General features: G+C 49.2%; 1 protein-coding gene across 3 annotated transcripts in view; it reads right to left on the reverse strand.

Moving 5' to 3' along the window:
- The window catches only part of AXL (AXL receptor tyrosine kinase), a 26627-nt gene continuing 11432 nt past the window's right edge, over positions 1-15195 (reverse strand). For all 3 annotated transcript variants that reach the window (XM_073225866.1, XM_073225867.1, XM_017640432.3), the window contains 13 exons: positions 14916-15055; positions 14128-14278; positions 13889-13915; positions 12113-12245; positions 11737-11828; positions 9794-9889; positions 9587-9664; positions 8066-8158; positions 7567-7688; positions 6867-6976; positions 4228-4387; positions 3552-3688; positions 1-1869 (listed from right to left, as the gene is read on the reverse strand). In XM_073225866.1, the coding sequence (XP_073081967.1) occupies positions 1518-1869; positions 3552-3688; positions 4228-4387; positions 6867-6976; positions 7567-7688; positions 8066-8158; positions 9587-9664; positions 9794-9889; positions 11737-11828; positions 12113-12245; positions 13889-13915; positions 14128-14278; positions 14916-15055 (1691 nt within the window). In that variant the 3' untranslated portion in view covers positions 1-1517. The remainder of the gene's footprint in view (positions 1870-3551; positions 3689-4227; positions 4388-6866; positions 6977-7566; positions 7689-8065; positions 8159-9586; positions 9665-9793; positions 9890-11736; positions 11829-12112; positions 12246-13888; positions 13916-14127; positions 14279-14915; positions 15056-15195) is intronic.

The raw sequence follows: 15195 nt of genomic DNA on the forward strand, positions 1-15195 counted from the left end.
TGGGATTACAAAATTTTATGTGATATGAGCCCCTCTGGAGGCACCAGAGTCCACACTCTGTATAGGGGGCATGAGAGACTGGCTCAGGGGGACAGCATGGCCCACAAGGAGGGGATTGTCCCCTGGGGAAAGGAGGTATCCCTAATGCATTGCACAGGCTTGAGGTGGGGGGCACACTCCAACAGAGGGAGAGAAAGCAGAGGTGCTAAGAAGGGGAAGGTCACACAGAAGAATGCTACAAGGTTAGAACCTTGGAACCGTATCTTGGATTTCTAGACCCTGTAGATCTTTAAGAATCTCACAACATTTGAATTACAGTGTCTAGAATTAGAACTACAGTGCCTAGAATCCTAAGATTTAGAACTGTGGATTCTTGGACCCTTAACTAAAATCCTAGAAAGGTGGAATGCAACACAGAACCTAAGGTGTCCAACGTTAGAAATGATTAGAACTTTGGTATCTAGTTAGTCACAACTAACTAGAGTCTTATACTTTAGATGCTGAGGTTCCAAATCTTGGACCAATAGAACTAGTGTGCCATGGAACGAAGAACAGAGCATTAGAATCTTAGAGTTTAATAATCTAGAATCTTGAAGCATATGATCTAGAATTTTAGACATAGAGGATCTAGGTTCTTTGACTAAGTCTTAGAACATCACATCTTAGGACATTAGACCTTAGAATCTCCATCTTCATACTCTTAGAACTTATGAATTGCAGATTCTAGAATCTTAGACCATAACTGTCCATGATCTCATAATAAGAGTTTCAAGGATCATAAAACCTTAGAACCTATAATTGACCATCATTAGAATCTTAGAAATTAAAAAGATGAAATCTTGAAGCCTTATGATCTAGAGCCTTAAGGCCAGAGGCCTTATGCTGTAAGATGCTTAGAACATTATGTCTTAGAACCTCCATGTTTAGAACTGTAGAATTTTTAGAACCATAGAATCTAGATTCTTATACCCTAAGGACTCAGAATCCTAGAAAAATATAATTTGAATCATAGAGCCTTAAATCCTAGAACTAGAATCTTAGAGCTTTAGAACCTAAAATTTTGTGGGCTTTATCAAGAATCTTAGAATCAGAAAAATCTAGAGCCATAGAATCTCAGAGCCTTGGCATAGAGGCCTTGGAACTTCCATGTCCAGAACCTTAGCACTTTAGAATGGAGACTTTGGAATTTCAGGTCCTTAGAACCAAGACTCATAGCATCTTTGAAGCCTAGAACCTTTGAATCTAGACTCTTTAAACCTTAGAATCTAGAATCTTTGACTGTTAGACCTGGGAGGACCCTTAGGGATTGCAGTTCAACCCTTTCCCTTTATGCACAGGAACACTAAGGCATGGAAAAGGGAGAAGATCTGTCTGGGATAGAAGTGGAATAGATAGGAAGAGAGGGCTGCAGCTGAGGGTAAGACCCGGAGTGGGAAAGTATCCAGGGGGAGGGAGGGTCCCCCCAGTGGCAGTGCCTAGCTTGGGTCCTGAGAGGGAGTCCCAGGTGTAGGGGTGTTTCAGGCTCCGTCCTCCTGTCCTGGGGCTGCTGGGGAGCTCCTGTCAGCAGGCAGGATGGGGCCAGGGGCTGTAGAAGGGCAGAGGACATAGCGTCCAGCAGGATATACCTCAGCTGCGGTGAGGCAGCTGCAGGAATCCTTAGGGTCAGGCTGGGTTGAGGGGTCAGCTCCTCCAGCAGCTCCAAGTGGTTCCGGATGACCCCCACCCTCATCCATGTTGACGTAGAGGATTTCATCGGGCTCCTGGGCAGGGGGCAGGGCCTTCAGTGTGTTCTCCAGATCCTCCCGCAGCTCTGCAAAACTTGGCCGGTCCCGGGGGTTTAGCTCCCAGCACCGGGACATCAGGGCATACCTAGGACAGCAAAGTGAGGGATGGGAGACTGAGCAGGAGCTCAGAAGGGGGGCTATTCTGAAAAAAAAGGTGGGGGGGAATTCTGGGAGTCTAGAGGCATTTTAGGACACTCAGAGAGGACTGTAGCATTCCATGGAACCAGAGGGAACCATCACAGTTTGTGGGCATCTATAGGGATTTGGGAATTCTCAAGAGTTTCTGAAGGGGGTTCCTGGAGTTGGAAAGGGCCTTGGGAAAATCTCTGTATATTTGGTGGTATTCTAGTGAGGGCTGGCGAGAGCAGAGCTTCCCAGTGTGGCTCCCCAGAACAGACTCTGGCATCAAAGCCTTGCAAGCTGTGTTGGTTTAAAATAGGTGCTCAATTTCTTTGACATTCCTCCCTTCAAATGTTGGAGCTTGATTTCCTTCCCCTTGAGCGTGGGCTGGACTTAGTGATTCATTTCTGACTTGACAGCAGGGAGGTAAGTGTGACTTCTGGGACTAGGTTATAAAAGGCAGTGCGGCTTCCTCCTTGCTCTTTCTCTTGGAATGCCCACTGGGGAAGGCCAGCCACCATGCCATGAGGAAGCTCAAGCAGCACTGTGGAGGGGTCTGCATGGCAGGGAGCTGAGGCCTCCTGCCTCAGTCGTGTGAATGAACTGCCTTTAAAATGATCTTCCAGTCCCAACTTTCAGGTGGCTGCAGCCCCAGCTGACATCTTGACTATAACCTCATTAGAAACCCTGATCCTGAATCACCCTGCTAAGCTATTCTCAGACTCCTGACCATTGGAAACTATCCCTCTAATTTATCCTATGGGAGGTAATAAATGCTTGTTTTAAGCTACTGGATTTTGGTATATAGATAACTTATACGGCAGTTATGCAGACTGTGGCAAGTGATTTATCCTCTATGTAGACGTCAGTTTCCTCATCAGCAAATGGGAATAATAATGCTACCTAGCCACCTCATATGGCTGTGGGAAGAACCGAAGGAGTTAATACATGCCATACACCTAAAACAGTGCTTTCTAGTAAGTTCTATAGAAATGGTAGCTATTATTCTTAGTCCCTCAGCCCTTGCAGCACCCAAGGAGGACCTGGGGAGTCTGAAGCCCCAGGCTGTCCCCTCCTGACCCAAGTAACATCTTCTCTTTACCCTCAAAGTGCTGGATAAATGTTCTGTTCTCTTTGTGCTGTGAGATGGCAAAGTTTGAAAAGCACTGTCCTAAAAGATCCTCAGAACATTTCAGAGGAGACCTGAGAGTTTGGAGAAGTCAGTGTAACACACTGGTGGGCTTTGCCGAGGATTCTGGGTGTTGAAGAGCTTCTGGGGGAAGCACAGGTACCCAGGAGTCTGGGATGAACTAGAATTCCTTGGGAGTGGGGGTCTCAGAGACAGGGCCCCCCAGGGAAGTCGTACAGTTATTCCCTGCACATAGACACCTAGCCAAGAGGGCTGGTCTAGCCTGCATTCCACGTACAAGGCAAAGGAGGAAAAGGCACCCTTTGTTAACTTGCACCCTGTCTGCTGGAAGGGGTCCTGCAGAGCATTGGTCGGGGGACACTCTCATTCCTCACGGTCTGAGGAATTCTGTACAGGTTTTAGAGGGTCCTGGATATGCCGGCCATGTGGGGTGCTCAAGGTTTTGGAATGAAATCTGGCATTGTGCAGGGCAGGGGAGGGGCCCTAAGGGTCCTCACAGTCCATCCAGACAGTCCACAGGCTGCTTCAGGCGGTGTCCCTGGCACAGGTAATCGTAAATCTCACTGTTCTCCACTCCTGGATATGGGGTTTGGCCCCGTGTGGCAATCTCCCACATTGTCACCCCGAAGGACCACTGTGGGAGCAGAGGGGAGAGAATTAGAGGGAATTAGAGGATGTCCTGCACAGAGACATTCCCCCAACACACAGGTTCATGGGTGCACCCACACTTATGTGCACAGTATCCACAGCTATCTTTGTGGGGCACCACCACTATTCCGAGACACTTGGCACATGTACACATGCATAGAGCAAACTTCTGTGCATAGACATGCTAACCCATGCGTACACGTACATACTTCACAGACACATGGTCTCACGTGTTCCCCTCCACACCCTGGCTACTCACATGTATACATATTTACTGCTGCCACTCCTAATCCCAACTATCCACATGTCCCACATATGAACCAGCCACCATGCACACATGGGCCTGCGTAGACCCCAGAAAGCCCCCACTCACAGACACCCACCACACTCCCAGACATACCCAGCTCATGTGGACAGGTCTTGCGCAGGGAACCCTAGCGACCCCGTACAATGTGAGATGATCAGACAATGTGAGATGATCAGGCCATGCCCCTCGCCCCCTCTCCCATGGTGGGGTGCACATACCACATCACTTTTGCTAGTATAAACGCGATCTGCCAGGCTTTCGATGGCGATCCACTTGACTGGCATCTTGGCAATGCGACCCTGGCGGTAGTAGTCCCCATTGTAGATCTTCTTGGAGAGCCCAAAGTCTGCCACACACACGGACATGTTCTCGTTCAGCCTGCCCAGATTGGGAAGAGGAACAGGGTCGTGCTATCAGCCCCCTCCACCAGGAAGCCTGTGCTCCCTCTCAGACACATCTCCATCTCCTGTTCTGGCTGTCCTGCTTGGGGATGGGGATCTGCCTCCCCCATTGCTCCAGACCCAGAGGGAACTGTGTTACTTCCTGTTCTTTGCATGAATTGAGGGAGGGGCAAAGGGCTGCTGAGGGCCTTCCCAGCTCTGGCTTTTTGTTGGATTCTAGGGTCTTTCCTAGGCTCCTTGGGTTCAATTCTTTGTTTTTTTTTAAAAAAGTTCTTGAAGTATACTACATACACACAAACATGCACAAATCTAAAGTGAACAGGTCACTGAATTTTCATAAACACACCCATGTAACTAGCACCCAGACTAAGAATAAGAAAGAAGAAACAGAACATCGCAGGGCATCCTTACAAGGAATACCACACAGCAAAGAAAAAGAACGAATCACATGGACGAACCTCAAAAACATCATGCTGAGCCAAAGAAGCCTGACACAAAGGGGTACAAACTGCATGACACCCTTTACAGATATTTAAGAACAGATGACAGAAGTTGGTGGTGACAGAGACCCAGAACAGTGGTTACCCCTTGGGAGCAGTCACTGTGTTGGGCATTAGGGAGCCTGCCAGGGCCTAAACATGGTCTGTCTCTTGATCTCACAGTGGTTGTTTACACGGGTCTACAGACATGTAAACATTCTTTGAGCTGCGCAGATCAGATGTGCATATTTTAGTGTGTGTAAACTATACACCAATTTTTTTGAGGATAAAAGAGAAACATTACCATTCCCCACTTCCTGTAACTAGCCCTCCAAGGGTAACCATGATCTTCACTTCTGATAGTGTGGATAATTTTTGCTTGTTTTTGGGCTTTATAGAAATAGGCGATTCCCTGACTCTTGTATCTGAGTTTCTGGGATTTAATTTTTTAAGAATTGATGATTTCCAGCCAGGGTGATGGATGGGCTTGGGCAATGACCAATCAGAGCAGACCTGAGAAGCCCCTGATATACCAGGAGTTAACCTTTAACTGCTGGGTCCAGGGGAGGTCCAGAAGATAATGGCAAGGGGGGCAGGAAGGAGGAGGGATGTCTGCACATCTAGGCTAGTGTCTGTGGAGCACGTGGGAGGCTTGGGGTAAATGGAATGCTTCCAACTTGGTAAGGAAGTATTTCAATGTTTTAACTTAACAAAAATGCATCAGGTGCATAACAATTGCTTGTCCATTCTGATTTTCAGAATCGTTGTTATCTCGGGGGCTTGACTAGGATCAGCCCAAGTTATATGGAAATAAAAGATTTTCCATTTTGACTGAGTCTATTCAAGCCTTTGGGTCTACTTTCTAGTTCACAGGAAATACAGGGAACAGAGGAACAGAGCAAATGCCGTCACAAGGAAACAGACACATCTTATATGCAGGACATCCTACGAGACAACGGACCTGGTTTCTTCAGAAAGAATATGCCATAAAAATATAAAAAGGTGGTGGTGGGAGGCTGTTCTAGACTCAAAGAGACCAAAGAAGCCTAAGAATCAAATGTGATGTGGCTCCTGGCTCAGGGGAATAGAGCCCCTGAAAGACATTTTGAATATGGATTGGATATTAGGTTATGTTATGGAATTCCTCTTAATCTTCATAGACGGGTAACAGAGTTGTGATTATTTAGGTGTAAGTCCTTATTCTTAGGAGATACCTGCTGAAGGCTTAGGGGTGAAGCGTCACCATCTTGGCAACTTACTTTCAAATGGTTGAAGGAGGAGAAAGAGGAGAGAGGAGAAATGTGGCAAAATCTCAACAGGGAGAGACTATGGGTGATCACTGTACAAATCTTTCAACTTTTCTGTAGGATTGGAATTGTTCAAAATGGAAAGTTGGGGGGAATAAAGAAATTTTCATCAGTATTCCCAAGAGTTGTGAACATTTACACATCTTGTAGAAGATTCTCTGATCCTTTTGCTCCAATTTCTATGGATCTAACACTGTGATGAGGCTAACAGTCTAAGCCTGTGTTTACATATGCACTCACACACACACAGCATCTTCACCGTGGACCTTATTCTGACCTACTTTCTGCTTATCCATTGATAGGGGTTCTTGTCTCCTTATTCAATGTGGCCCCTCCCCAAGGGCAACTCAGGCCAGACACTCAGCACGGACGGGGACAGAGATGCGGTTTAATGCCACCATCCTCATTAGTCACCTCTGCTCCCTTCATGCTGTCCAGTAAGCTCACCCTCTTGTCTCTTCTCTCTTCATATCCAGTACTCTAGGATTTCAATTTAGGGCCCCACCTCACCCAGGAAACCTTCCTCAACCATCTTGCTGACCTCTCTATCCCAGTCCTGAGTTCTGACCTGCCTGAGGGGTGTGTGTGTGTCTGGCCTCCTCTTCCATCCTGAGAAGGAGGGAAGGAGCCTCCAAAGGAGGCAGGGGTCCCTGGAAACCTTGACACTCACATGCAGTTCCTGGCAGCCAGGTCCCGGTGTATGAATCTCTTGGTACTCAGATACTCCATGCCACTGGCAATGTCTGCCATGAACTTCACCAGCATCTGAGTGGGCAGGAACTTGGGGCAAGGGGTGGGGACAGGACAGGAGGGAGCAGAGGTCAGCAGAGTCCCAGAGAGCCATCCCTCTCCCCTTCCTCCTTCCCTTCCTGTGTCTGCCTAGCTCTGCCCTGTAATGTTTTCCCATGGCTCTGAGAATTAAATCCAACACCTTTTCAACAAGGCCCTATATAACACACCCTGCCTTCCACTCCAATTTGACCTCCTATTATTGCCTTTGACATATGCTCCTTTCTGGCCTTTTGTTCCCACCTCTCAGCCTTTGCCCACGTTGTGCCCTCTACTACGATTGCTTCCTCCCAGACCTTCCTGTCTTTCACCAGCTGGCTCCTCCCTCAGGGTCACCTCCTCAGTGTGACCTTCCCTGTTGGCCCAAACTGATTGGCTGGCCGGCCTCCCTATTATTCCTCCTTCTTAGGGCATAAATTATCTTATTTACTTGCTAACTTGTTTGTTGCCTGGCCCCCCCACTGGTGAATGGCTCCTGAGAGCATGCTCTTGGTCACCATGGTCTTCCAGTGTCTGAACAGCAGGGGTGTGTGTAGGTGCTCAATTAATACTTGTGGACCAGATAATGAAATGCCCCTCACCACTGGCTGGTCCCCAAGCCGGGAATACAGAAGAAAACTGTGGAGGTCTCCGTGTTTCATGAAAGGTAAGATGACCACAGGTGCTGGGAAGCCTTCTCGTTCAGAACCCTGAAAACAGACGCCTGAGCCCCCAGGCAGCCATGTCACTCCACTGGGCAAGAGAGGAAGCCATCCCTTCTCTCAGCCCTGGCTCTCCCTCCCCCTCAAATCTGGCCTGGAAATAGTTGTTGGGGCGCAAGGACCAAGCTTCAGAGAAGCCATTTCCAGCACTGTTCCCAGCAATGTTTCCCGAGCCCTCCTGGGGACCTCAGCTATTTCTGGGAGAGGTCAGAGGTCCCATTCCAATGGGAGGGAGAGAAGGAGGGAGAGCTCGCTGACTCTGAGGGAGGGAGGGGCAGGGAGCCTGGAGGTTCAATCTTCTCAGTGCCAAAGGAGGGGTCTTCCCTCTGGTGTGGCCCCCACAGGGTCCGCAGATCCTCTAAACTCGCCCCTCCCTCACCGATGAGCCTCATGACATTGGGGTGGTCGAATTCCTTCATGCAGACAGCTTCGCTCAGGAAATCCTCCAGCTCCGACCTGGTGCAGATGGCAACTTGGGAGAGAGAGGAAGGTGGGTGAGGAGGGGGAGGCAGGAGAGGGCTCCTTCCTCTTCTCCATCATCATCATCTTTTTCTTCATCAAACATGGTTAGTAAGTACCAGGTGCTGTATTCACCCAACTACATTTATTAAAGTCACTTAATCCTCTAAGGTGCTACTATTATTTTCCCAGTTTGAAAGATGGGGAAACCAAGGCATAGAATGGTTAAGGAACCTGTCCAAGGGCACACACAGCTTGACAATGGAATAGGATAGTTCAAACCCAGGTCTATGTGTGTACATCATGCTAGGCGTCTTCCCAGCATATTTCCAACAGCCCTGGGAATCCATATGTTATCCTTATTTTATAACTCAGGATGCTGGCTCACAGAGGCAAAGTGCTTGTCCACAGTCACACAGCTGGGATTCAAAGCTAGGTTGAGAACATAACCTGGTACATAGGAGGTGCTCATTAATGAATAAATGAGTGAGAGTGAGTGATGACTCTACAACCCAAGCTTTTAGCCCCTGTGATTCAGAAAGGACTATTTCTCACCTCCACCTCCAGCTGACCCTCCCTTCATCCCTTTGTGGAAAAGACTTGGCCCTGGACTTCCTGTGCTGTGTGACCCTGGACTGGCTCCCACTCTCTCTGGTGATGTAAATAATATAGTCACAGTCCACATTAATTGTACATACTAGCATTCAGTGTTTTGCCTCACAACACCCTAGGAAGTAGGTATATTATGATATTTTTCTGAGGAATGGGAGACTCAGAGAGAGAGTCACTTGCCTCAGATCACACAGCTGGTGAATGATGAAGCCAGGTGTGCCTCATTCTGGACCCTCCCTGTTCTGCTATGAATATGAACCACAGGGGCTGGCCCCTGAAAACTACATTTCCCAGGCTCCCATTCCAAGTAGTTTCCTGTTGGAGTTTGCCAATGGGAAGCACTGATGGGAGATTGGCAGGTAGGCGGGACAACGGGAGAAGCCAGGGTATTTCATCCAGCATCCAGTATGGCTGTGTGTGGTGGCTATGTCTCCTTTGTGTTTCAAACTCCCACAGGGTGGCCTCTAACTTTATGATTCCCAAATCCCACCTGGCTTCCTGGCTGTGGGCTCTGGTAACACCACTTCCCACTCTGCCCTGCATCCTAGGGGTAGAAGTGACATTGCTGCTGCTAATCTCCAGGAGGCCTCGCTGCTCCCAGAGGTTCCTTTAATTCTTTCTACACCTTTGTGGTCATCTCCCCGTGTTAAATTCCTCCTTTTGAAGTACCTGGCATGGACTCCCCCATCTGGAAACACTGAGGTTCTGTGGTAGGCCTAATCTGCTAACTCTTCTGCTCTTCTGCCTCCTCAGGGATATAGGGAAGGGGGCTGGGGTCAAGGTTAGGGGACAGGATCCCACATGTGTGCACATGTATGCACAGACTCACTCTTCATTGTCTTCACAGCCACCTTGAGGATGGAGTCATCCTGGTTGAGCTGGCCCTCCATTACAGCTCCAAACTCTCCTGTGGGGGATTGGAGGGAGACATTGACTTCACGGGGGCCTGTGGGGACTGCACTTCCTGTGGTTGTGTGGAGGTGGGAAAGTGGAGGACTTCCTCTTTCAGGGGGATGTGTGTGGGGGGGGCACTCACCTTCTCCCAGGGTCTTCCCCAGGGCCACCTTGTGCCTGTCCACCATCACATCCCGCAGCTTCTCCTTCAGCTCCTCGCTGATGCCCAGGCTGTTCACTGCATGGGGGTGGGTGTAGACAGAGCCATGAAACAGCGCTGACATTCAGGTGACACTCACCAATAGGGATATACTCATTGGTAACATACTGAAATACTTCTGCATGTATTCAAAAATCGACGCTGCCCTGAAGACCCCCTGCCCGCCCTCGCTCCTCCTCTAGACCCGCTCAATCTTCCCCCAGAGCAGCAACTAAAGGGTTAGAGCTTGGCACATAATCTTGCAACAGTGGCTACCCTGATTGGCCAGTAACCTGCCGAGCTGGTTGTTAAAAACGTTACTTAACTTCTTATTGAACTGTAATCTGTATGAATCATAAGTGAGCAGCTCAGTGGATTTTCACAAACCAAGCACAACAGTATAACTAGCACCCAGGTCAAGAACAGACCATGAGCTGCCCTCTCAGGAGTGGCCACTTTCCTGACTTCTTTTTCCTCAGATTAGTTTTCTGTTTGGGGATGTTGTTAACATGGAATCACGTAACATGCTCTCTTTTGTGTCTGGTTTCTTTCACTCATCGTGGTGGCTATGAAGTAATTGTAATGTAGCTGCTGAGTGTAGCTGTAATTTACCTCTTTTCATTGCCATATAGCAACAGTTCTCAAACTTACATTCTTAAAATTATTGAGGGCTAAAAAGAGCTTTCTTTCATGGGAGTGATAGATATCGATATTCACTGTATTAAAAATTAAAACTGATGGATTTGTGAAGTGCAAGAATACTCAAGCACAGGTTCTATCAACCAACAAAGTGATGACATCATCACACATTGGGAAGCCTCTGGAAAACTCCATAGAACCCTTGTGAGAGAATGAGGGTGCAAAAGGGCAATTAATATCTTGGTATTATTATGAAAATAGTTCTGACCTCATGAACCCCCTGCAAAGGTGTTGAGTACCCCGGGGACTGGGGTCACACTGAGAACCGCTGCTGCATGTTATTATATTAGGTCTCCATGACCTCCTAACTTCCTCTTCTTCCTCCTCTTAAATAAATGTCTTTCTCAGCCCCGTCTGATGTCTCCCTGGGGCCCTGGCAGCCTTCTCACTGTAGCTAGGAAGAAACCTAACTCTATCCCTTCTCTTTATGGATTGAAGTTTTCCCAACTGGAAAGATGAAGTTTTGACTGGGTGGCCTCTGAGGTCCCTCCTTAGCTGGGACCCTCCATAACTCTACAGTCTACTAACAAGAACCTATAGTTCTAAGATCCCATGATTTTTCATGATCCCAAGGGTCTATTCTACTGAGCTTATAATTTCCTAGGCCAAGATCAGCTCTCTCTCTCTAGCATTCTATAATTCCAAGAAGCAGTTTAGAGGATGGACTTCAGAGTAAAACTGCCAGCATTTAAGTCCCAGCTCTCCACATACAAGCTGTGTGGTTGTGGGCCAGTTATGTAGTCACTCCAGGCGACAGCTTCCTCATCTGTCAAGTGTGGGGATAATATACCTACCTTATTGGGTTGTTATGAGGACCAAATTAAGTGACACTTGTACACCTGTCACGTAGGACATGCTAGGATTGACTTTCATCATTAGCTTCCTGATCATCTCCTCCATCTTTTTCAGCATCATTATCATCTTTATTACCATCATCATATCACTGTTCTAAGATCCTATGGCTCTGAGGTTTGGCCTCTCTAAGATTTACTGTGTCTAAGATTCTATTATTCTAAGGTTCTGTGTGGTTCCACATTTCTGTTGTTCTTAGGGCTTGTGGTTCTATCCTCCTAGAATTCCAAAACCTTCAGAAACTTCTAGTTCTTGCAACTACAGAAGCCCAGCAGATCCAAATCTCTACACTTGTTGTCCCTACCCCAGGGCAGGGAGGCATGGGGCTCACTTACAGGTGGCTTCAGTGGTCCGGCGACTGTAGGACTTTCGAACGCGGTACCTGACCACCAGCTCACCCCTCTCCACGGCTGGTTCAAACACCTCTCTGGGGGAAGTGGGGAGGAGGTGAGGGCAGGGCTGAACCATGTGGAAACGCTCTTTCCACCATCAGTGAAAGTGAGCACCATCCCAACCCCAAGCCCTGCCTGCCCACTCCTCCCGTGTTCGCTGAGCATATCCCAGGCCTTCCGCCTTCCATTCATTCCCCGGACCCTTGCCCTCATTCCAATTCTTGGTAAACTCTCCTCCTGCACCAGCCTCCTCATAGTCTCCCTGTCTCCAGCCTCCTCTCCATCCCAGTCCACGTTAGCCCTCGTGGTTCCAACTCACCCATAGCGGGTCTCCTTCTTCCGCCGATGGACAAGGAACAGGGCCAAGATGAGGACACAGGCAGCGGCCACAACTGCTCCCAGCAGTACGTACCACCAGGGCCATGAGAAGGCAGGGGCAGGGGGTTCACTCACTGTCGGGAGTATGGGGTATGGGGATAGGTTATGGCTGAGGCCCCGGATCCAGCTCCCTCGGATCCAAGGCAGATGTTGGAGGGAGACAGATGTGGACATATTTGATGAGGCATGTTATTAAGTGCATTCACGTATCGGAGGAGACTGGGCTGGGCACTGCATACAATGGATGAGATAGGAGTGTGCATTACAGTAGAAGCACAAGACTTGTGGGGTGGGTGAGGTGAGTTGGAATGGGATGAACACTCGAGTGTGGAAGGAGAGTGCAGGACTTGTGCAGAATGGGTGTGAGTGTGGGGAGGGCTGGATGCACACTGGGTGGGTGTGAGTAAATCTCAAGTTGTATGGGCATGTATGATGTGTGCTGACTGTGCAAGGAGGAGAGACTTGAGCACGGAAAAGCAGGGGAGTGGGGACAGAAGGCATGCAGGGTGGGACTGGTGCACGAGGTATGTGTAATGCACATGCAAGGAGTGTCAGGCTTATGGGACAAAGGGCAGAGGAAGTTTTGAGGAGTGTGCACTGACTCTGGAATGGTTTCATAAAGTGAGGGATGTGAGTGAAATAAATGTGCAAAGGGCCATGGTGTGCAAAGAAGTGTGTACAAAGAAGAATTTTGGATGGGTGTTGGAGGAGTTTGCACTATGTGAGTGAGGTGTATTCAAGGAGTTTTAGATATAAGAAGTGAGCAGTGACTTGTAAAGATGTAACTTCAGTGGGAGAGGAGTGTGCAATGAGCATGTAAATCACATGGGAAGGGTAAATGAGTGGCGTGGAATGAATGGAAAGGGTGTGCAAAAAGGGTGGGAGTGGTTGTGTGAGGAATGGGGAAAGGAACGGGTATGTGCTAAGAGCACCAGGTGTTTGGTGTGGGTGTGTACACACAGTGAGAATGGGTTGGGATTGGCTAGGGGGGAGGGGATAATGTGTAAGGAGTACTGGATGAGTGTGCAAGTAAAGTTGTAAGGTGTGGGATAGTGTGGACAGAAGGTTTTTCAGTGTTTGTAATATGGATGTATAGTGAATGTGCAAAAAGTGTGCAGTTTATGAATGAGAAGTGTCGGCGTGTGCTGGGTTTGGGAGGCATGTATGAGGAATGAAGGATTATAATGGGATGACCATAAAGGAAGGTGGGATCAGTGTGCAAAGGGTTTGCAAAGAAATGTAGGAAGGCATGTGAAGAATAGCTAGGATAGTGGGTTGTGTTACAAGAGGTGGGCTGTAATAGTGCTAGGAGGGTACAGTGGATGTAGGAGAGTTGTTGGAGAATTATTTGAGGGGGATAGATTTGAGAGGGAAAATTTATCTATCCATCTGTCCGTCCATTCATCCATCCATCCACCCACCCACCCACTTATTCATTCATCTACCCACTTCCTCATCCATTCATTCATCCCCCGATCTACCCATCCATTCATCCACACACCCATCCATCCACCCACCTACCCATGTACTATTCACTGAGTACCTACAATGTATGGGGCTATTCCAGGCACCTCCATCAAGGGCCACACTCAAGGACAGAATGATGAGTTTGAGAAACACAAAAGGGATGTGCAAAGAGCATGTGGTTATGTGGTGATGGGGTCTTCCCTCGGGGTTGAGGGAAGGGAAGGAGGGGAGGGGGGGTGAGAGCCCTTACCCAGCTTGTGGATTGGCTGTCTTTGTCCTGTGAGGAGAAAGGACAGAGGGAGGACATACTCAGAAAGGGCAGGGATGCTGTGGCTGGGTGAGGCAGGGAGGCTCTCAGAAAGGCTCCAGGCAGGAACAGAGCCTGGCATGGGGTGACTCTGAAGGGTTCAGGGAGCAGGTCGGGGGCCCCTGGGAGAGATGAAGTCCTTGTGGGGAGGTTGAGGGGGCTGAGTGTGGCTTTGGAGTTACCTGGGTGCCAGGGCTCCAGGGGCACAGGGAGGCTCCAGGGTCCATCCCCGGTGGCGGTGTAGGCTGCCACGCATACAGTCAGGTTGGACACAGTCCCATCGCCCCGCAGCTCCAGGGTCACCTCTCGCTTGAGCCCTACGTCCATGAGCACCTAGGACGCCGGATGTGGCAGCAGGGTAGAGCCCCAGGCCCCTCACTCCTAAGCTTACACCCTTGGCCTCAATTCCCCACCTTTCCCAAAGCCCTCTGTTCATCTCCAGCCTCTCACCCCTACCTCTTCCTACCCCTCACCTCTCACCCCCCATTCTGTCATCTCTGTCCTTCCACCAAAATGTCAGTTCCATCAGGACTGGGCCTTTGACACAGCGCACACAGTAACTTTGTCTTAGAGCTGAATTCTCATCATTCACCCTCAACTTTCCACCTGCTTCTGACTCCCCACCCTCTTTCCCACCCATCTCTCCACTCCAGGACCGCTGCTGGCTCAGATGGCACCTTTGTGCAAATTAGAAAAGGCACTCCTTGCTCAGGATGCTATACAGTTCTCTGCTGTAAAACTGTGAAAGTATGTACACAAAGTCTACCGAAACTCTTTTACAGTGATTCATAAAGAGCCATTCTCTTACCCTCCCCTGGGGTCCTTTAACCTTCCCAGAATCTGCTCTCCTAGCTGAACGCCATTGCCTACCCCCCAGCCTGCACGAAGGTCCATGTCTGCCCTGTCATCTTCTCCTCTCCATCTCCCTTATCCCCAGCTGCTCTGCCTCAGCCCAGCCAGCAGCACCCACCTCGGGGGTGTCCTGGCCTCGATAGGCCAGCCGGTACCCTAACAGGGTGCCCTGCAGGGGTGCTCTTGGCTCCTGCCAACGCACGAGGGCTTGGCTCCCATTCCGCACAGCACTAACATTCTCAGGGGGACCCAGGGGCACTGGAGGACAGGGAAGAGAGAAAGCTGACATCCCCATGCCTTCCTGACCCCCTCCCCTGTTCCCAGGAAGTGGGGGCACGGTGCAAAGGGCATGCGCAAGGGCGACTTGTGCAGGCCTCCAGTGAGCGGAAGCACAGGGA

The sequence above is a fragment of the Manis javanica genome, chromosome 17 (genome assembly GCF_040802235.1).
Source record: "Manis javanica isolate MJ-LG chromosome 17, MJ_LKY, whole genome shotgun sequence".
In the NCBI taxonomy this organism is placed as follows: Eukaryota; Metazoa; Chordata; class Mammalia; order Pholidota; family Manidae; genus Manis; species Manis javanica.